We start from the raw sequence: 22249 nt of genomic DNA on the forward strand, positions 1-22249 counted from the left end.
TGATAAGTCTATAGAAAGAGTTTCCTTCAAAATATCAACTGATTTGGGAAGAGTTTGAAATCGACTTTTCTTGATGCATTTGGATATGGGAGGGACCTGACCATCCCAACCCTCCCAGTGGAGAGATTATTGGGTGATCCTACCTCGCCACATGACATGAGGAAGAACCAATTAAATTGCAATTAACTAAATAATAAGTGCTAATCACTCGATTAATTGTGGTAAGCCTTCTTAATTGAAGCAATTTTATTGGTTCTTCCTCACCACATCATTATGAGGTAGGATCATTCAAAATTTTCTCCTCCCAGTGCCAGCCCTATGGTTGATGGATGCCAGGGACAAGAAGGAGCAATATCACAGTGTCAAGATGAGGAATTAGAGAATTTAAAGAGCCATCCAAGAGGATGGAAGAGCAGAAAAATCAAAACGAGGATCCGTGGTGGCAAGTAAACGTCAGATGGTAAGTGATCCAGGAGACTCGAAGCTACGGCAAAGCTTCAAGAAAGCTGCAGCTCCCAAGGACGAAGATTTCATTGAGCAGAGGACACCGTAGCGCCCAGAAACAGGTCCAAAAATGGTGGCAAAAAATACCTACTTAACACAAAATCAGAACCCAAAAGCTTAGGTTTATTGGGTCAGAGAACCTGGACTAATATGCAGGCTTCTCTAATACATCCAGAAAATCAATTTACATAACTATACATCAAGCAAGCTCACCTTAACGTTTTCTTCAGCCTTTTCTGCATGTTTGTATGTTTATATATTTGCATGAGAGAGATAGAATGAGCTTGACCTTATCGACACCCTTGCTAATGGATATCTGAGGACGAGCCATAATTATCCTTCACCATCAAGATTTCACTGCATAACTTTCGAGGCACTTGCTGCAAATTTTTCCCTTCTTGCCATGCTTGCCCGACTGAAATTCCTGGTCCAATGTGGCGAATATATACCACAACTTCGTCATTGAAAGGATATGGATGCTTACCTGCAAGCAGAAGAAGAAGAAATTCTCATTATTGTTCATTATATCACGCAGAACTGAGTTTGTTGTTGAAATGGAGATCTTGCGATTACCAGGTTTGGGAAAGCCTTCTGGGTAATCTTGGAGATCAAAGAGCCCATCCCCAAATTCACAAGCCAAATCGCAAGGCTGCTCCGTCGACATCACTTCCTTGTGTGGTCTCACGACAAAATACAGAGGATGGAAGGAACTGGCTAATCGAGCTAGAATCGTTTCACCTGTTCAGAGAAGCAGCAGAAAATAGAGAGAAGGAGAGCGATTTTAAGATTTATTAATTTTACTTACAAGTTGATAACTCTATTAGATCAATAAGCTTCTTTGCTCTTTTTTATTGAATTTTGAGCACATGTTGGTGGACCATATGATCAAGCTTATAGCATCTATAGAAAAGTCAGTCAATGACATGCAATTCTCATATGAGAACTAGATTTACGTCCATAGACTTCACATAATTGATTACCAAACTGTGGCAAAAAAAAAATAATAATAAAATAAAATATATATTGTAAAAGAACAAATGTGTTTTACCTATAAGACGCCCGTATGTTTGGCCCTCCTTAGAACAAAATATAGCCTGTTAAAGCACAAGAAGTTATAACCTACCCAGAAATTCTTAAGTAGAAGCCAAGAGAATAATGAGTGCTAGAATAAATCCATTAAAGGCGATAAAATTTTTCACCATCTTGAAGAAATTTATCCAGGATATAGGGAAGGGTCCTGCACATCAAAGATTCAAATATCAACATCATCAAACTTAAAAGAAGAGCAAAGAAATCGAAGGAAAAATCTGCAGTAGCAGCAGCAAGTCATTCATCAGAGTTACCTCCGCTTGTTTGGCAGTAGTAATATTCGAGTGGTGTAGCCCCAGTCTCACCCGATAGCAGTTTTGATGAGCTTTTCTTAGCTAGCTTAGGATCCTCGTAACGAGTTCCAGCTATCTCCCAAGCTCTAAATATAAGCCTGCAAATATTATGCAGCCAAATTACAGAAGAGTGTCGCTAGGGAGAGAAAAAGCATACGCACAAAGAATCAGAAAAGAATGCAAGACTGACAATGGATAGAAACCTTGGATTTAACAAGTGCAGCAACCGATGCCGCCTTTCTTCAGGGATGTCTTCAATTTTCTTCCTGAAAGTAACAGTAAGTATATTCATTGAACGGTCTTGTCTATAAACTTGACAAATATAGTCAAGCCAAAACTGACATCTAGCAGAAGAATTCGCATAAAAAACAACATAAGAAGAAGAACCATGGGAGAAATTTATTGATCTTCTTTCAATTCGTGGCCGATAAAAGATGCGATGCATCAGCATTATCGTAAACAGATTATTCTTGCAGCATAAATCCTCATTCAATCAGAATGAATGCTTAATCACTGTGTTATTCTCTTATAGATGACTTTGAAGATAAACTGTGCACCATAGAGGATTTCGTAAGCAGCTATAAACACGACCCATCAAGATTTGTCGAGGCATGGATCGTCCCGAATTCATCAATAACTTTGACAGAGCTCAAAAAATCAGACATTTAAGTCCGTCAATCGATTAAAATAATTTGTTCCGTCTGTATATATTAACTGATTGAATTGCAGCAGACCAATGAAAATGTTGTTAAAAGTATAAATGGCACCGGCTAAGTAAGCCAGCCTCCTCACCAGAGATAAGCAGCAGGGTTATAAGAAGCAGGGTCCAGCGGAATGAGCTCCTTGGGAGGATCAAGAAAGGTGACGACATCCTGCTCGTCCAAGTAAGCTTTCTTCCCACTCGGGAGGATTTCATAAGGCTCCTCGTCCCATGGCGAAACGTATGCGCCCCCGCTTCCATTGATAGCCTTGACTGCTCCGCCGGAGAAGGGAACCGACCCACATCCGCAGAGCTTCAGTCCTGCAGAATATGAGACTTTAAGCTAAAGAAGAAGTACCCAGCAACAGAGAAGGAGCAGAAACTCAAGAACTTGTTAATGGCGGCTGACTTGCGCTGGTGCAGGGAAGAGGGAGCAATGAGGTGGTCTGTTCACCTGGGGCTGGGGTGGAAGCAAGAAGTGGGGATTGCTGGCTGGTTTGGCGGGGAAAAGGGGCGAAGATTGGGGAAGCCGGCAGCGACGGGCGGGGACGGTCAGAAGACAGGAGGCTGCCCAACGGGCGTCCGCCGGTGAGTGCCATCATTCTTCTCTGGCCGATGCCCTCAAATGAGAGTTTGCGGCATTGGCCTTTTTCTGGATAATCCATTTCCGCCGGGGGAGTTTAATTTTGCAACCCTGAAGTTCACAGATATCATGTTTTGCACCCCTAAGTTGTTGTTTATTATATTTGTGACCTTTGCTTCGGGCAGTGGTCCAACTTCGCAACACGACTCTTGCTCTCTATCATCAACACAAAAGTACCAGTCTCCATAGCCCTGACTTATTCATCCCTTTATGTGCTATACTAAAGTCCTCAAGAGGATTAGAAGTTCTTACTTCTTAGAGTTAGAAATGGCAGGAAAGGAAATCTTTTATTCGATTATATTAACGAATAATGATCATAATCCACGGCGAAGCTAGCTGACCTTCCTGTTCAAATTTTCTGAGACATAGTGCTACATGGTATGGAAAATCAAACAACAGGTGCAAGGCTGGACATTGGGAATTCAGGGTGGTATTCAGATCCAGGATCAAACTTTAGGGTGCAAAATTTAAATTGTTTTTTCCCATTTTATGATGAATTTAAAACAAAAGCCTCCTAATCTTCTTCAGCTTCAGGATTTCGAGCTCCAAATCTTTGTGGAAAGAGGGTCCTGCATGAAGAGGTTACGGCTCGAGGACTTCTGTGCTGGAACCGCGGTATCTTGACTAGTCACAGCAAGTTCGTTTTATTACCGAAGTTATGAGGTGATTTATACTTGAATATGGCTTATCAGGTCACACTGCTCTTTCTGATCGAAGATTTTTGTGTTTTCTCATGATCCAGTCATAGTTTCATCGACGCGTTGTGCTATCAAATGACCTCTAGCGGTGTAGTGTGATTGTAACAAGAGTAGATTGGTGACAGGCTGACCGCTGATATCACAAACAGGAATATAATTGATTCTTTCTTGTTTGAGAATACATAGCCAAACAGATGAATAGGCCACTTTGTTACCACCGGAAATCGGGTGTCTGCCGTGTTCATCTGTTCCAATCTCGAGGTCATCTATCTGCTCTCCATCAGACCAAGACCCACTACAAGGAATGCTATTCCCTGGAACATTAGTACACAGAAATGGACTCTTCGTCCCGATAACAGACACCTGACTGCAGCAGTCAATAAGAAGAAAGCCATCACGAGCTCCTTCTTGTAAATCTTGTTCTCTTTCTTCTTCGGCTCGTCATTCTGATTGATCTCCTTCACTTTCTTTGCAGCCTTCAGTTCTCTTTCTTCAGCGGCTGATAGGTCGTCCTCCGTTGATCGGCCGGCTTTCTTGGTGACCACCCACTCGTAAGAGTTCCCGAGCTGGAAAAGGCCCGAAACCACTGCTCCAAATTTCGTCATGGACATTGTGTTCTCGAACAGAAGGTATGGGACTGCAAACGGGAAGGATCTCGGAGTTGGGAACACGTTCAAGAATGCGATCAGTAAGGGCGCATAACAGATTAGCCAAACGGGGACCTCTGCTTCGGGGATGAACATTGCCAGAGGGAGGAATATGCAAGTGAATGTGAACGTATAGAACGGAAGTACCAGCTTCCGGAGAAGGAAGAATAAGATTATGAGGTTGGCCTTCTTCCAGATCGGGATCTGCAATTAAACAGGAATGCAATGTGTTTGTGGTCAGTCGCGTACGACTGAGGTTACTATAGTTATGAAGAAGACCCCAGGAAATTTTACCTTGGAGGCTCGAGTGGCTGGGAGACACAACCGGAAGAGATTTATTGGACCTGACGTAGGACTCCGGTAGCTCACAGAGGACCTGAAATCCATGTTGGAAGTTTTAATTGCAAATTTGTCATCAAATGAAACTTCAAACTCTTTTAACTAAACGCAAAGATTTTCATTCACATGAAAAGCTTTCTTCAACCAAACTCGGAAGTGGCAGAGACGACTTGATGGAAAGCTAATGTTGATCGATCGAATGATTTACAGAAGAATCAGACTGATATTGGAAATCATGTTTTACTCGAATCAGTTCCTTAAGAAAAAAAGAAGAATTGGACCTTCGCGTCATTAAGGAAGATGAACTTCCAACCATTAAGATGGGCACGGACCGAGATGTCCATATCCTCCACAGTCGTCCTCTCAAGCCATCCTCCCGATTCCTCGAGAGCTCTGATTCTCCAAACACCAGCAGTCCCATTGAAGCCGAAGAAATTGAGGAACACTCCATTGACCTGCTGCTCCACTTCGAAGTGGAAGCTCATATTTATGTTCTGAAGTCGTGTCAATAAGTTCACATCCTTATTGACAAAACCCCACCTTGCCTGAACCAAGCCGAGCTTAGGATCATCCTGAAATTCCAAACAGAAGGATAAGAATGATCAAGATTGATCAGTTTCATTATATTTATTTTCTCAGCCGGAAACAACCTAGTCAGAGGAAAAACTCATTGTTCCCTGCAAACAGTTACCCCAGAAAACTATATATATATGCAAATTAGGTACCTTAAAGTGGGGAATTGTTTGCTTGAGAAAGTTGGGGCTCGGTTTAAAATCGGCATCGAAGATCACAGCAAACTCATATCGCTGCACATAATCACAGTTCATTCCTGACTTGAGATTCCCGGCTTTATAACCACTTCTAACAGACCGGTGGCGATAAACTATATTCACTCCTCTTTGGCTCCAATCAAAGACCTCCCCTTCAATAAGAGATTGTATGATCTCATCATCTGAATCATCCAAGACTTGAATGAGCAGGCGATCTTTCGGCCAGTCGAGCTGGCACACTGAAGAAATAGATTGCTCATATACCTACAAGAAGTTTGATTTCCAATCGAACTTAGATAATAGTTTTGCTAGTATATGTCCAAAATCAAGAAGCAGTAGGTTGGGGAAATGTACCTCTTTCTCATTGCACATGGGGATTTGGACAAGGACCATCGGGTAATTTTGCCAGGGACCTTTCGAGTAGTCCGATTCAAACGGGTCACCTTGAGACTGTGGCCCAATCCTCTTGACCTTTATCCAGAAGCAACCCAGACACTGCAGCAGACGATCTGCAGAAAGGACTATGAAGAGGACTACGTAGAAGCTTAACAGAGCTTGAACAAGTGGACTGAGGCGCTCGGCTCGAAAACTCGACCACAAAACATAGAATTTTCGGAGCCAAGCTGCAGTTCCTGAGGTTTGGTGCTCGTCCAAATCGCGCTCGCCCATACAATCCCAGCAGTTCAAGTGGGCCACTAGTTCGAGTCCCAGAAAAACCAAACCAATTGCCAGAAGTGTTGCAATGAGCCTGAGGAAGAACTTGCCTTTGCTGGACTTGCCATGATCCTCCATCAATCTGTTCCTCACAGAGCCTCACAAGCTGCACATCCAAGTGACTCGACAACACGACCCGGCAGTTCTTACGTGTCCTGTGTCAAAACTCATCCACAAAGATCATCTGTACTTTGCCTGTCCTTGCAAAATGAAGAAGAATATGGTCATCTATATTTGGAATATACAGATTGGACTTTCAAATGGGAGCAATAATTATTTGCTCATAATCAGGGAATTCCCTCGAAGTGGCAACCAAGAGCGAGAACTATGGCCAAATCAATGTCACAACAAACGAAGGGAACATGCTTATAAAAATAAGAAAATAAACAAGCAGCTCTCGATGCACAAATTGCACCACAAACCGGCCTTTTCTCGGGGAAAAATGAGTTCAGTCATAATGAACTTGCTTAAAGTAGGCAGGTCGTACCAGAAATTACCGGACTTGCGCACCGACAATCTGATTCTTGTCTTCCCCAGCATTCCACACACTCGCTTGCCAAGCTATCAAGTGCTGGAGAGGGACTGAAGAGGAGCAAGCGCGGGTTGGCCACTCTCAGTTTGCTTCAAGATGCCCAACATTAAATACTCACCCAAAGAGGCAGAAGAACACAAAAACACCCAGTTGTCATTTTTTCCTTTCCTTAATATAAATTTTTTTTTGGTCACTCAATATAAAAACTTTTTAATCGAAATTTTCTGAGCCCCACGGCTCCATAAGGTGGGTCTGGTGATGTCATTTCAACGTAGATAATCACATTCTTCCGGATTAGAGTATACTGATAATCGGGTATGTAATTCGAATCGATCCAACTATTTTCAAATATTAATGCCATCATTTTCTACCTTTACCAAGCATGTTAAAAGCATGTGAGTCTCTGTGGTCCATCAGACATTTTTCCTCAAAGAACGAGCCCTTTATGGGCCTACCGAGCCTTTTTACAGTTCTTATGTGGAACCAATGATTGACAAATAAAATGTCAAATGAAATTATTAAAAACAATCCAAACCGAAAAGAATTACGGCGCGCAAAGTTACCATGAAATAAAATAAAATAAAGGGAACAAAGAAAAACATCTCGAGGCCAGTTAATAAGGAATGGCCATTGGCAGCAAATGAAATAAAGGGCGTCGGTAGTCAAATATGGAATCTCATTATACCCTTTTTAATGGACTGTCTTGATTTTCTGGTGGCCTCATTGCAATAATGTATAATTGAGTTTAGGAAAGAAATCATTGAGTTGTCCAATTGCTCCTCCAACTCTCCATTACCATCAACAATATGGTGTGTGTGAAGCCTTACCCAATATGGGTCGCTATGTTGTATATACTATATATATAGAGAATCAACTGTGCAAAATTACACTGTAGTCTCCATAATGTGAAGATATCACATATATATCCCCCAATATTCTCCTCAAACTGTTGGGAGTACAAAGACCGACAAATTGCTATGATGATATTAAAATAAAGAGAGACACATTCTTCTTAAGTAGATTTGCTGGCTGCGATGCAGTAGGGACATAGCATACGAGGAGATCTCCGCGCTACAGTCATTCTCGAATGAAGTGATAGTCTACAACAATATGTTTGCTGCGACCATACTGAACATGATTGTCAGCAAGGTAGGTTGTGTGATGTTGTCGAAGCACGCAATGATTGGACTTGGAGAGTAGCATCAATATATTATTGCACGCACCAGCAAGGACATTGCTGTTAAGTGTTAACTTACCTTTTATATATAATTATATGATATTCAGTACATTCATATCCGGCTTACATGCATTCGACGTCTCTCTATCATATCTACAATGGCATGGACAGAGAAAATACTGTTTCCGTCTTCGTTTGATCGGCAGCACCCATGATTTAACCATATTAAACTCGTGCTAGTGTTAGTAATATTAAATACAAACTTATTTCAATGAGAACTACATATCAACTAATAGGTAAGACGGCGCTAATAATCAATTTAAAGACAATAATCAACTTTGTAATTATTTGTTTTGTAAACCAACTTACAAAGAATAATTTCATCACAATCTCCCAAAGATTAGGTGAATCTCACTCCCTATCCCCAGAGAAAGAAAATAATTATACTAACACCATTTGGAATTCTAATGTGGATGGATTATGAATAACTCTACATTCAACCATATATATATGAACTTCTTTCTACTCCGGTGAGAGCATGGGTGAGCATAATCTCGTTTAGGAGTCAAGTTATTTATCATAGCTATTAAGCAGGTGGTCCGATAGTGAGTATTCTCCAATCTCCTATGTGGTTTTCATAGTAACTTGAGTCTTCACCAAGAAAGTTGTGTTGTGTGACCATCATGTCAATCTCAATCCTATTGGATTTGATTGTTGTATTTCCCAACAATAATAATCTTAGATTAATGAAGTGTTATGACCTATAATGAACAGAGAATCAATCAGTATTTAAACGAGGGAGGGATGAAGGATTATTTTACTTAGCAGGAAAAAAACAAGGTGGACACAAAAAAAAAACTAGTTGGTTGGTTGAGGGAAGGCATCAAGGATTTCAATCATCTTGAAAGTAATAACTTTATTCTATACATTCAAATGAATTACTTTAATTTGAAGTAAGTTGCCTGAATATATCGTGTAAACTACATATATCTTGAGTAAATTACAAATAGTATAAGTAATTGTTTGAGTTTCTAATGGATAGATTATGCGTGAAGAAAATTATGAAGATTTCGAGGGATTTTCCTTCAACTTTTATAACTTGTTTCTATTGAAGGGAAATGGAATGCTTTTCCCTTTCCCTTCATTTCCTTCTATCCAAATAAAGAATTAGTGGTTTCCCTGATTATAGCATACGTTGCCTTAGCTAGCGGATGCAAGCTTACGTCGTAAGATACATAGTTTTCACAAATTAGGAGGAAAATATACAGAAAATGTGAAAAATAATATTTATTTTTATTTTACTTATTATGTACAAGGTGTGATTGGCAGGTACCGAGCTAGATTCCTCCTGTCGCCGGGGCTGCTTCATTTCATGGGTTAGGTGCTCTTCTTTATTAGTCTACTCGTTAATCAATCAAATTCATATATAATAACTTCAAAAGAAGATTCCATCATGTTGTCAACTAGGCCTAAAATTTTAATTATGTCGAAGACTAACTATGATCAATAATTTCAAATATTTTGATTAATATTTCATACTTTTATCGCTAAAATATTCTTTCTTGGCATTCGTGCTTCTGGCTTATTCGTTTCCTACAGTATTCCTGGTAAGAGATAGAAAACCTACAATAAAATGGCCATATAAAGTTAACATTGAGCGAGGATCATCGAATTTCAGTCAATAGGCTGAGGATATCTTGTGACATCACCGAAAGAAATGCCAGCAAATAATTTTGCAATAATTAAGATAGAATATAAAACCTTTTGATTTTAAGTCGAAGATGACTATATCTTTCTCCGGACCGTTTAGTTTATATATCTTTCACTGACTTTAATGTTTAATTTCTCCAAAGACCTTAGCCCCTAGATTCCTTTTGAGTGGATAAATTCAAAAGATCGGATAGCCACATCACAATTCTTGGAGGAGTCCACCATCGAAAGTCTCAAGTGTAGCTGGAATGATGTTCCATCGTCTATAAACCAATACCCATTGGTGGCTAAATCATGTCTAATTGGGTGAAAAGTAATGTCAGAGAGAGAGAGATAGAGAGAGAGACAGCCTGATATAATCAAATGGAACGCCAATATACTTGAGGATCGTCCTAATAGAGCTAATTAAACCGAGATTTGCGAAACTCCTTCTATAAATTGATGTTGCCCTATTTCCAAAAGGAGTTTGAGTCACACGACGTAAGGTAAAAGTGTACTCATATAGATCAAGATTTGAGCGGACTGTTAGGTCAGGACCTCTACATAGTTTCTCGAATTGGACCCACGGGCAATGGCATATCCCTCTTGATTGATTGAAATAATAGGCATATTCCTTTATTAATCTTTTTCTGCACTTATTGCGCATGCACTTCACATGTTTGGGGTGGGTGCCTGAGGAAAAGTGAATTCAATCCTGAATGCACACAATTATATATGTTATATCCAGTCTCCTAATCCGTCCACCCAATGATTCAATCCAATTGTAGACCTCTTTGGCCAAAAAGAAAGAGATGACTCTATTCAATTGCACTCCTTATCTTTCTTATGGAACAGTAACAATTAGAAAACTCGTTGAAAGTATCGTATAGTCAACAACATTGGAGCGGAGATTGAGAATACCTCGTATTTCATTGATAAAAGTGTAACCTGTTAGGAAAATTGAGAATTACAAAGTGCACCTCACTTAATGCGTTGGGCCGGTTGGCCAAATGCCCGTGTCGAATTACTATTGAATATTGGTAGGCAGGGGTGATATATCGCACTATCATGAGGCCAAGCATCGGCCATATATCCTATAATTCTCATTTCCTATAGGATCCGTGACAACCCCATTAGGATCCTACCTTTCGAGTTCTCCGCTGCTTAAAAAAGAATTCAGCCGAACTACTTTATCTTCTACTTCAAACCTGTTTTTGATGGGTGTTTGGTTCGTTGCAAAATGAAGGAATTTTATTTTTACCAAAGCACTTAGTAGAGATCGTCATTAGGGGTGGCAATATATGTCGTGTCGTATTTAAACAGGTCGTGTCTAAACGGATTCGTGTAAAAAAAAGCTCTAAACTTGAACATGACACGTTTAATAAACATGTCAAGATTTTCAAACACGAATACGACACATTTAACTATGGGTTGACACGTATACAAAACGTCTAACTTATTTAACTAAGCATGTCTAAGTGTGTATGTATACTTACCTACACTATATGACAGTATTACCTTTAGGTACATATTATACATACATGATATGGCACTATTAACTTGAATTACACGTGTTACTACACGATTGACATGACAAATGCACCATAAAGGGGTGATTTATATAAACAAATTTAGATTATTTTAGTGTACTTTCTTCTATAAATTGATACAATATGTGAAACAAATTTATTAATATGTAATAAATTTGATAACACATAATATAAATTGGTCTAATCGTATCTGAATGGGTTTAACCTGTTGACACAAAATACATTTAGCCTTAATTCAAACCCGCTTAACTATGTTTTGTATCCATGGCATGTTATCATGTCGTGTCAAATATTGCCGGCTCTAATCGTCATGTCTATACTGCATAAGTTGGTAGTCTTAATTTATGTATAAACTAGAGACAGAGTATTAGATTATATACATTGTAAGACTATCTCTGACATAGTCTCTAAATTGAGTCTTTGAAGTGAGTCTCTCATTGCCACATAATTGCTACATCATTCATAGATACACTCAACAAAAAGAGAGACTCATCGCTCCAGCCATAGTCTCTATTTTTGAATCTCTAAAGTGGGTCATATAGTTTGAATTTTACAAAAAAAAAAAGAGCAGAAGCTGTCACGTGGTCCGTTGGTCTCTCATCAGAAACGTGGGGCAGAAATCCCCGCTGCAAACAGTCTAATATTCTATTGGTATAAATTAGGTAAATTCAAATTTAAGAGTCTAATCTTCTCTTGGATTTTATGCATTTACAAGAACTCGAATCCGAGACTTTACTTAAGCAGAACAAGTATCGAATCGCTTAAACCAATCAGAGCCGGAGACCTTATTTAAGCGGAACAAACTTAGAATTACTTGAATCAACCCACATTAATTTTACTTTGTTATTTTAGTTCATATTTGGTTAGTTAGGTAGGATATTTTGTCGTTGATATTTTATCGTTTGCTATTTTTTGGTGAATGGTATTATTTGTTTTCTTTTTCGGTGGTTATTTGTTTGCTTTTACTTACTTCCTTTCCTGTACAGAAGTAGTCCTTGCCTTAAATTTCTGTAACTTTATGCACGAGAATGAATGGGATAGATTAGGAAAAAAATGTAAATCATAGGATATTTTTGATAATTTTAAAAGCATAGGATAGATTTGAAAAAAAGATGAAATCATGGGATATATGGGGTAAAAACCTCTATATTTATATACATGCTTCTATTACTAATCTAAATTTACCACATTCAAATTTGTAAAATATAAAAAATAAACTTATTACAGATTAATATTAACCAAAAATTCATACCAATAATTGTTTCACAATTAAACTTTCACAATATAATTTTCTTTATAAATCACTTCAATACACGGGTCCCGAAAACTAGTATATATATGAACTTGACAACGAGATAAAAATAATGGTTAAAAAGGTAAATATTCAAATAATGTAGGATTAAAAAGTCAATGCCTTCATAAATAGTATTAAGGAAAATATAAATTCTATTTTAGATAATGCATTAAATGCAAAAGTTTAATAGAATATTGAAAGAAAAATAACTATATGAAAAATTATTTTAATATAATTTTAATTTTATTTTATAATAAATATATATAGGTAAAAAAAAGATTCAATCTTAGGACCTAGTAAATGAAATATAGTCAATTACTTTTAAAAATTTCATCATATCTATAAATCTATCAATGTATAATAGTTTTACTCCCATGAAATTGGTAGAGGTAAATATTACAGAAATTCAACTTTAGGATTAATAAATAAAATATAGCCAATTGTTTTTAAAAACTTCATCATATCTATATGACTATCAACATATTTAAGTTTTACTACTATATTTTTTTTTCTTTTCCAAATATGTATATATATATTTATATTAAAACGTCATGATTTATAATTAGTAAATCAAGCTTCTTTTTTAATTTTTTGATTCATTGAATGTGGGAAATTAGGTTTGTTAATTGATATAATATTATAAATTAGTTAATTATTAATCCCAATATATCATACATTACCCTCTTCTAACTTTTGAATTAAATACATTCTAAAGAATGTACCATACTCACATTTCTCGATGCACATGAATAAAAAGTGAAAAAATTAAATTAATTTTTAATATTAAAAATGAACTTGCGAAACAAATTTATCTAATCAATCAATGTAAAGCGCGGACAAATAACTAGTATTTAATAAAGTGACATAGATAGCTCCATAGTGAGAATTAATTGTAATCTAATGATTGATAGGTGAAAGTGTACTATACTAAACACTCTTTCTCTGTTGGTCGATTCTTTTAGACTTTCAGTTTCCTTATCTATGCCTTCACTTGATTTATAATTAATTAAGTATGCCGTTAAAATTTCTAGTCCTTGATTACAATATATCAATGTCATAAGTTGGGCCTTTACGCTACCACTTACAATTTATCTATTTCTTGTCTTCCGATGAACCCAAAATTAATCAATAGGTCAATTTTTTTTGTCCCGTCTATTGTGGAGAGTTGCATATATCTCGTTGATATGTTAAGCTCCATATAGCATGTAGATTATTTCTTTGCAACAAATGCAAGGGTCTGGCAGAAATTAAAGGGCCATATAATATGTCTCCGAAGATAGCATATTTATTTTCTTTCGCGAATATAAGTTTTACCTTGTTTTAATTCACCAGATTGCATAGGCCCCGGACTACGATTTCTAAGACTCCCTAGTAAACCAAGGAGCGAGTCTCTGATCAGTCGGCTACCATCTCATCGCATAATTAACAACAATCAATATGTATAACATCTCATTAATTATGGACGAAATCCTAGGTACAATAGGGTTTAGTATCACAACCTAATAGTTAAACTTTTTGGGTTGAATATGGGTTCTACCACTTGTAAGTCTAGTGAAATTTGAACATGGTATATCAGAGTCAGCGAGCTTGTGCATGTGGTCCGTGGCTGTCACACGAGTGGCTGACTGGAATTTTAACTCAGATTCAGTTGTTCCGACCCAGTTCCTTTATCTTCCTCCGAGAAGGCCGAAATATATAGATCATATTACTTATTACAAATCTTGATTATTAATTAGTAATTGGTCGACTCAAATCGACTGAACAAATCATCATGTTTACACTCATTTTCTGCATACGGTAAATGTGGGCCAAGCATGTGAGATTGGCGAATGAAGCCCAAGAGGAGAGGAAGGCGCAGGAATTACAATCTAAACGAATTTGGTGAGGCAAAGAGGTGGCCAGTGGTAAGAGGCCAGTAATTAAAGGCATTTGCAAAGCCAAAGCCCAAGGCCCATGGCACAACCCATTGTAGGAAAGCAGAGAATTGGGCAAAGCAGCAATCGGCAACTGATTTTTGGTATCTTGCAAGCTGGACAAGATTGATGAAAGATTCCAAATCAGCTAAGGAATGGATGTGCACCAAAGGGAAATAATTGATGAAGGAATTGATAGGCATTAATGGTCGGCCAGTCAAAGAAGATCACGGCAGAAGCGATCGTGGAAGAATCAATGCTGATGAAGGGCTTGAGTAATGGCAGGACGTCAATCTGTGGTCGAATGCCATGAACAAAGATAGGCCAACGGGTTGCTTCAATCTTGGCCAGTCATTAAGCCTTTTCCGTATTAGTTGTGATTCAGTTTTACTGCTCTTTATTTTGTTTACGCTTCATTCCTTTTTAGTTTGCTTCTATTAACTAGCATGGCTAAACAAGTGGCCACAGATTCTAGGAGTTTCCATAGGAAGAACAAGTTCTTAGTAATTAGTCAAGCTTAGTATTTACTGCCAATTCTAGATTAAGGCTACAAGTATCGGTAAGACACTTGTTATAAAAGGTCCCGACCAATACATCAATCACGTTTACTTAACCTCTACATTTATCGCACTTTATCTTTTACTGCACTTTTTATTATTTTGCAGGAAGAGCTCTGTGCCTACCCATCCTTTTATCTTTCGAAAGCACTTTGTGCCTACCGATCCTTTATCTTTTTGCTACCTTATCAGTCACATGCCAACTCGGGCTGTGAGCCACTGTCATCCTTTATCGTTTCGCAGACCAACAAGGGCTGTGACCCATTGTCATCCTAGATTGGCTCTCGGGCCATCTCGACATTACATTTTGGTTGTTAGCACTCGTATGTGGGAGAACCTTAGCGGCTAAATCCACAGGTCGCATTATGATCCGATCATAACGTTCAACGACTCAATATACTACTCCTTCTAAACCTAGCCGCCGACTAGTCCTACGAATCTCCGGAACCGTGGCGCTACGCACTAGTACGGTAAGGATGGCTGGTGTTTCATGATAATCCTTGGAACTGCACCCTAGGATGTCTGGCAACCCAATCCCGTGAGAGATTCACCAAACCGACGCTAAAAAGAGGATTTGCTTAAACCTATGCGAAACACATCCATTGATTAAAAAATACTCGGCATCATATCTCTCGCAAAAAACTCTTTAAAAATTGTCTTGCCAAACATAGAGCCGACTACACATATTCACAACATGATTAGTCTAGATATAGAGCGATCCATATGTGCGTATAACGGCAAAAGAGATCCAAGAAAGTGGTTTTTTGTTGCTAATTAAGATTTTCTAGCTCAATTGAGCGAATTATTGACATCGTTTATAAGTGCCTAGCCAACTGTTAACGAGTTGGTCAATTGATACCGATGCTGCTGGATTAGTTGACTTTGACTCTATATGTGAGAGCTGGAGAGAGATGGAGAGAGAGAACCTATAAAAATGCTATCCGTTTGGTTTTATAATCATATTTTTAAAATTTTAACTCTAATTTTAACTCTACTCATTATACAACAAAAGTCAACAATACAATTATCATTTTTCCATTTTTCTTCAATTTTTTTAACCATTCAATTCAATTTTTAATACTAAATTTTAGCAACTATCCATTAGTTTTTCCATGATTCAACAATACAATCATTACTTTTTCTCAACTATTCATTATTATTTTTATTTTTTCTCATAATTCAACAATACAATCATTAAAACTCAATTAAAATAAAAACTTAACTTTACTTAACTATAAAATTAAACACAAGTCTCCCGTTCAAATCAATTGAACCAAGCTACCGATTATTAAAGAGGTTGGCATGACCAAAATGAGTTTATATTCGAATCTTGTTAATAGAGAAAATTCATGATTTGTGAGAATATTACTCTTTGGTGGGACGATCCAGCTCGAACCATGAAGTGATAATCGAGGTCCCTGTTGTATTTTCGAATACTATAGTGCACACCGAAAAAAAAAAGTCGCATGGATGTAAAAGAGGAAGGAAAGGGATATTAAAGGAGTCGCTGGTGTAAGGAGTCTCATCAGTGAAAATCTAACTCACTATAGAAAGAACGTGTAATGCAGTAGTGCACACTCTCACCTAGCAATTGAGAGGTTCTACGTTCGATTCTCGTGGTAACACTACTCGTACCCTTTATTAATTATTAAAATTTAATTTTATTGTAAAAACTCACGTGCGTTCCTTTTAAATTTGAAGTGAAAGTAAAAAGAAAGAAACTAACTCATTAGTCTCACATTGATGACGAAGTCTCTGCACCAAACCCCCCTTAATTTCTCAATCAAGCTAAGCTTTTGGAGTAAAGCAGCACAAAAGAAAAGTGATCAGCACTTCAAAGAAAGAAGGTGATAAGCTAAATGTGGAAACTTCATGGCACTCACGTCATCTTTCAGCAACAGAAACATTCTTGGAGATATTAATTTATCATATTAGGAAATAGAATATTAAAAATAAGATCGTATTAATGAATTTGGTTAATTGATATTTTAGAATTTTTTAATATTTGATTTAGGTTTTATTATGATATTATTTGTTTTCAAGTTTGGTTTCTCTTGAACCTATAAATAGGCTATTCATACTATGCATTCGATGAGTCGAGTTTTTAAAGAATGAGAACTCCCATGGTTTAGGCCTACGGCTACCATGTTTCGATATCTCCTCTCTCTTCTCTTCTCCCTTCTTATATTCTATTTTTCTTCAAACATATCTGCGATACATATAAATTGCTTATGCTCTCTAGATTAGAAATTAAATCAATCACAGATGAGGATTTTTCAAAGGTAGTTACATGCCAATTACTAAAGTCGCATCATCATCGGGATGATCACAAGTGCATGTGCTTCCAGATTCCTTATACTGTTGGTTCGATGAGTATATATATATATATATATATATCTATCTATCTTGGTACGTTGGGGGAGAAGTTCTTGGCTATAGACAGCAGGACCGCGTATTGGAAAAAATAACCGGTTTTAGGCATTCCGACATAAATATATATGTACTACGTATAACAACGAAGAAAGTCTCCCTAGCTAGCTCGGAAATCATTGTAATCTAGCTAAGCTTGGAGCAAGACTGGCTCTTGATGAACAGAAAATTGCAGCTAGGCAGTTGCAATTTTCAGCTGAAAATTGGCCAAATAAATTAGGATTCGCTTGTTTCTACATGCAATCTGCTCGTATGTAATATGTAACTGATGAATTGATGACTTGAGGTTGGTTTAACCGGCAACTTAATTAGCTGGTCTTTTTGAGAAAAAAAGCTCATGCAGAGGCACATGACCTCATCTAAGAATCAAGAGGTTTTAAATTGGATTCTCGGTAGGACTATATACTATGTCATTTTATTTTAATTTTTATTTCCTTATTAAATCATGAACCTCCTCCAATCCCCAGAAAAGAAAAAAAATTAACTACTCTGTTAATATTTATTATCACATATATAAGACATACATGCAAAGCATATCAATGCGAATAGAACATTTGAAATGTATGAATTCGCGTAGGGTAATTTTTCTGTTAATATTTATTATTATAATTTGAAATGTAGGAATTCATGTAGAGTAATTTTCTGTTAATATTTGTTATTATACAATTAAAAGAATTTGAGATCAATACTCATGATAGAAAAAAAGAAATTAATAAATAGTGAGCAACGTGGATGAGGGGATGTGAACATGAGTTTTTTTTTTCCTTTTTATTTTTATTTTTAACTTTCGCTTAAAAATAGAAAAATAATAAAAGGATTTTGTTTTAATTATAAGGTTGAATTCTAGAAAATAGAGTGGTAATTATATATATAACAAATATAATAAATTCTCTCAAATAATAATATAAGATAAGATAATTACACAGGAGTCGCATTTTCAAGGACGATGCATATCCTCATAAGAACAGAAATTATATGAAACGATGACATGACATCATCTTTGATATATGCAGGTTCTATTACATGCATTAATAATATTTTCCCCTCAATTATATATCAGGTTGTGCTCCTATCCTAGGTTGTTCCATTAATTCTGTCTTGATGTGATTCCTCAGCTCCAGCATTGCGGTTCTGTCTCTCTTCCTGGTTTGCTCCATTTTCTGCTCCGGCTTGGTCTCCTAAATTCCAATCGCAATTTTCGTACATTTAAACAAGAATTCGAGCCACTCAGATTCTACTTGGGAATAAATCCGGTAGGACTATATTGTCTACATATTATATCATATATCGTGGAAGATTTAACGAGCGTGGTTGCACTTTAAATAAACACATGCTGCATTTACTGTGATGCCGGAATTAATCCAAACCAAATTGAGTCATTATGCGAGTAGCTTGGAAGTGCTCAACAAATATTGGGAAAACTTTAGCATGACATCGAGTTACCATAGCACATTTGATACTTTTAATTCAAACATTTAGTATTTCAGTTCAAGTATTTAGTATTTTTAGTAATCGTGATTAGCACAAGTGTTTTTTACTTCTACTTTCAATTTAAGTATTTAGTATTACGGTTGAAGTATTTAGTAGCTTTTATAATTTATCACAAATAGTAAAAGTACTAAACACTTAATCTGAAATACTAACATTTGAGCTAAAATACCAAGCGTGTTACTGTAACTTGACGTCACGTTAGGATTTTCCTTGTTTTCTTTTCTTTTCGTGTATCTTTGCTTCCGTTCTTTCTTTCTTTCTTTCTTTCTTTCTTTCTTTCTTTTTCTTCTTTTTTGAAAACGTTTTGTCCTTTGGGATTTTCCAGAACTATATTTTGTATCTTCATTTTAATTTCTCATGAGCTATTAAAGAAAAGAAAAAAAGAAAAAAAAAGTTTGTAATTTTTCCAAAGGGATAGGAATGTTACCTTTTTTCTTCTTCCCTGGGGAGCATAAGCAATATCCAAAAACCGTAACGATGATACAACCAATGATGGCAGCTCCTATTCCCACTCCAATCTTAATTATCCCCCCGCGCCTTACGCGAATCTTAATCTTAACCTCTGTGTCGGTTGCGTCCTTGCCATTACTGCCTGGGGAACATGACTTGCCAATATTTGGATTCCCCTGTTGTCTGTACAAAATGTATAGAAGAATATGACTATTTGAGGAGTGATTCTGTATTCGGAGAAGCATGTGTTATCGGAACTTACAGTCTGTAGTTGTTGCTCGATTTGATGGAACTAGGTACGGGTCCACAGAGATCGTTGTCCGACAAGTCTCTGAGGTCAAACACGGGAGAAATGATGGCGCACAACAAAGTAATTATGTTGTATGCAAATTTAAAGATAGCTAGGGAAATACTGCTACGTATTAATGTACACACACTTCACCTTATGGTACAATCTAATGTTTTTACTTTGGATCGCCTAGCTTAAAATATGCGTGTGTTCAACTATTATACAAGTACAGCTCTCGGTGAGGTATGTAAATCTGATCGCTGAGAGATCAAACTAGATCGTACTTACACAATGCACTATATAGAATGCTCAATGCTATATACATCGAGACTCATGCAATAAAAAACGATCTATGATCTAGTAGGAAAAGAAGAGAAAAACTCACAGATGTTCCAGATGAGGGAAGCTGGTACCCAGAAAATCAGGTATGTTTCCGTAAATCGAATTATTTGACATGTCTCTACCCAAAATCGAAGAATAATTAATTAGTTTATGCGTAAAATTAAGATATATATATATATATATATATAAACACACGCATCTGAAGCACTAATTTTGGCAAACGACTCACATTCTTGTTAAGGCATCCATTGTACTAAAATCTGGAAGTTGGCCGTCCAGACCAAAGCTGCGCAGGTTCCTGACGCATGAAACACATTCCCGTGAAACCCCCCAAGGATCGATCAATACGAGATTTAATTTACTCGTACATTCAATTCAAAATGCACGATAACCAATTATATATGCACGCATGAAAATTAAGCTGATTAAGATTATAAGTTGGACCAATGAGAAAAGACAGAAAATTGAAGAAAATTCTTTAACTATATGTTTCTAATTCTGTCTCCTGAAATGTCGATCAATGACCAAAGTGCTTACAGAGCTGTTACACGAGGAGGATCAGCATTTAAATCACAGCTGATCCAGATCCAGGAATATGAACTTGGACGGCAAGGATCGCCGGTCCAATCACGTAGCACAGAATATGCTTTCTTCAACATTTCTAACCCTTGAACTGCATCATACGTAATTGCATACATTCAGAGATCATCCAGAAAGGAAAAGTACATACTATATATTTGTTGGCTTTGTTAACCGAGAATAACGATATCCAGTCATGCATAATAATATACTCACCATCATTTGGATCGGTCCCTTCGTTCAGTTCCTGGCTAAGGGAATAGGTCTCCATGGCATTGAGGATGGGAGGGAGAGTGGAATTCGCAGTTGGTACCAAATAGAATTTGGTGTCGTTGGAAAGATATAAGTTAGTGTAGGACAGTTCAAGCACAGACTCATACGGAGGGCTGATGCGGTGTGCGCTCATAAGGATCTTGTCCCTGTAAAGCAGGAATGATCGTGTCTCACCTGCTGATAGGGAAGTTACTTCGGAGAAGTACAAGTACATGTACACATTGAATGCAGAGGGGTCGGGTACCCAGAAGCTTAAATTGCTTCCAGTGATCGCTTTTTGCATGATGGCCATGGGAGGTTCATTGTAAGTAGTTCCCGTTGTGATCGATGGGGCATCGCTCGTGACTGCATTGGCGCTGGGCACCTCGAACCATATCCGGTCATAAGTATCGTCTGGATACCTGGTGATCAACGTACTCACAAAACATGCTCATATTCAATCACAGTGCATTATATAACACTAGCTATGTTAGTTTTCACGCACGCACAGGACAATCCATGATGTCCCGACGGCCTGGCCTCACAAAACATATCTCAATCACAAGAATATTAGTTAGTTGGAAACTAGCTCATAATATAATGTTTTCGCGTACATACCTGATGGTCTTATTACTTCCAAAAGCACCCCTTGCCATGGCAAACAACGCATAATTTGCAGGGACGGCATTGTACATCGTGTAACGCAACCTGCACACTTCGAGCGTGGATATGAAAGGATTCATCCCCGGTTCTCTTTGAGCAATGCATATGTTTGTGGCCTTGGCCTTGACCACGTATATTGTCTCGTAAGAGAGGGGCTTATTATCTAAGGTTGTCTGCACTTTGGTCCAGTAGTTGCCATCAAACATAAGTTCGAAAGAGGGGGGGTTCGATAGTCCATCATAATTTCCGTAATAGAAGCTCGCTCGAACTAGAATCCGCACCAAGTCTGAGCCTGCAGTGCCTATATCTATCGAATAACAGTACTTTTTCCAAATAAGGTAATTGTCCGAATTCGGGAATACCCTCAGCGTCCTCATAGGGAGTGGCAGATTATCATTAACATTGATCGAAGGCACAACTTTGGGGAATCCAATCTGCATGAAGTCGGCATCCCCAGTCCAAGGAATGGAATTCTCATCAGTGTACATGCCCGACGCTCCACAGTTGATGCTTGCAATCAACTCTGAAAATCATATGTATATGACATGTTATGTATATGACTATGTGAAAATCGATCTCGAAAATGTTTAGACCCTTACCATTCTGAGCGGGGAGGAAAGCTGCCGAAAGAAATAGAAACAGCG

At 37.6% G+C, this 22249-nt stretch overlaps 4 protein-coding genes across 5 annotated transcripts; all 4 read right to left on the reverse strand.

The window, feature by feature from the left end:
• Window positions 1–216: 216 nt before the first annotated feature.
• On the reverse strand, window positions 217–3280 carry LOC116200009. 2 transcript variants are annotated; one of them, XM_031530654.1, is made up of 8 exons: window positions 3041–3280; window positions 2679–2907; window positions 2090–2152; window positions 1848–1984; window positions 1704–1741; window positions 1553–1598; window positions 1078–1242; window positions 217–988 (listed from the first exon to the last, which is right to left on the reverse strand). In XM_031530654.1, the coding sequence occupies exons 1-8, from the start codon at window positions 3249–3251 to the stop codon at window positions 810–812; spliced, it is 1068 nt and encodes a 355-aa protein (XP_031386514.1). In that variant the 5' UTR covers window positions 3252–3280; the 3' UTR covers window positions 217–809. The 2 variants fall into 2 exon arrangements, with proteins under 2 accessions (XP_031386514.1, XP_031386513.1); XM_031530653.1 differs by having other exon boundaries at window positions 2996–3280.
• A 781-nt stretch (window positions 3281–4061) lies between these two features.
• On the reverse strand, window positions 4062–7068 carry LOC116200008 (probable xyloglucan glycosyltransferase 5). The gene is made up of 7 exons (XM_031530651.1): window positions 6885–7068; window positions 6038–6592; window positions 5639–5947; window positions 5195–5485; window positions 4869–4950; window positions 4650–4778; window positions 4062–4564 (listed from the first exon to the last, which is right to left on the reverse strand). Exons 2-7 carry the CDS (start codon window positions 6473–6475, stop codon window positions 4194–4196), a joined length of 1620 nt encoding a protein of 539 aa, XP_031386511.1. The 5' UTR covers window positions 6476–6592; window positions 6885–7068; the 3' UTR covers window positions 4062–4193.
• An 11406-nt stretch (window positions 7069–18474) lies between these two features.
• LOC116198473 (probable LRR receptor-like serine/threonine-protein kinase At1g05700) lies at window positions 18475–20786 on the reverse strand. The gene is made up of 6 exons (XM_031528625.1): window positions 20649–20786; window positions 20341–20409; window positions 20155–20229; window positions 19743–19811; window positions 19458–19663; window positions 18475–18717 (listed from the first exon to the last, which is right to left on the reverse strand). Exons 1-6 carry the CDS (start codon window positions 20768–20770, stop codon window positions 18614–18616), a joined length of 645 nt encoding a protein of 214 aa, XP_031384485.1. The 5' UTR covers window positions 20771–20786; the 3' UTR covers window positions 18475–18613.
• Window positions 20773–22113, reverse strand: LOC116200397 (uncharacterized protein At1g24485-like). The gene is made up of 3 exons (XM_031531243.1): window positions 21561–22113; window positions 20866–21364; window positions 20773–20784 (listed from the first exon to the last, which is right to left on the reverse strand). Exons 1-3 carry the CDS (start codon window positions 22091–22093, stop codon window positions 20773–20775), a joined length of 1044 nt encoding a protein of 347 aa, XP_031387103.1. The 5' UTR covers window positions 22094–22113.
• Window positions 22114–22249: the final 136 nt, after the last annotated feature.

The sequence above is a fragment of the Punica granatum genome, chromosome 3 (assembly GCF_007655135.1).
Source record: "Punica granatum isolate Tunisia-2019 chromosome 3, ASM765513v2, whole genome shotgun sequence".
Classification (NCBI taxonomy): domain Eukaryota; kingdom Viridiplantae; phylum Streptophyta; class Magnoliopsida; order Myrtales; family Lythraceae; genus Punica; species Punica granatum.

What these genes read in the sequence shown, in the direction of transcription:
- LOC116198473 (XM_031528625.1), bottom strand. Translation starts at nt 20,770, where the DNA reads ATGTTGAAGAAAGCATATTCTGTGCTACGTGATTGGACCGGCGATCCT. An exon ending in TCGAGCAACAACTACAGACT is followed by an intron (nt 19,664 to 19,742) that starts GTAAGTTCCGAT and finishes CATTTTGTACAG; the next exon opens with ACAACAGGGGAATCCAAATA. An exon ending in CCCAGGGAAGAAGAAAAAAG is followed by an intron (nt 18,718 to 19,457) that starts GTAACATTCCTA and finishes ATTGGAATTTAG; the next exon opens with GAGACCAAGCCGGAGCAGAA.
- LOC116200008 (XM_031530651.1), bottom strand. Translation starts at nt 6,475, where the DNA reads ATGGAGGATCATGGCAAGTCCAGCAAAGGCAAGTTCTTCCTCAGGCTC. An exon ending in CAGCCACTCGAGCCTCCAAG is followed by an intron (nt 4,779 to 4,868) that starts GTAAAATTTCCT and finishes GTTTAATTGCAG; the next exon opens with ATCCCGATCTGGAAGAAGGC. An exon ending in TGTTCATCCCCGAAGCAGAG is followed by an intron (nt 4,565 to 4,649) that starts GTCCCCGTTTGG and finishes TCCCGTTTGCAG; the next exon opens with TCCCATACCTTCTGTTCGAG.
- LOC116200009 (XM_031530653.1), bottom strand. Translation starts at nt 3,251, where the DNA reads ATGGATTATCCAGAAAAAGGCCAATGCCGCAAACTCTCATTTGAGGGC. An exon ending in TCTTCCCTGCACCAGCGCAA is followed by an intron (nt 2,908 to 2,995) that starts GTCAGCCGCCAT and finishes CATATTCTGCAG; the next exon opens with GACTGAAGCTCTGCGGATGT. An exon ending in CTGCACTTGTTAAATCCAAG is followed by an intron (nt 1,985 to 2,089) that starts GTTTCTATCCAT and finishes TAATATTTGCAG; the next exon opens with GCTTATATTTAGAGCTTGGG.
- LOC116200397 (XM_031531243.1), bottom strand. Translation starts at nt 22,093, where the DNA reads ATGTACACTGATGAGAATTCCATTCCTTGGACTGGGGATGCCGACTTC. An exon ending in GGAAGTAATAAGACCATCAG is followed by an intron (nt 21,365 to 21,560) that starts GTATGTACGCGA and finishes GTTGATCACCAG; the next exon opens with GTATCCAGACGATACTTATG.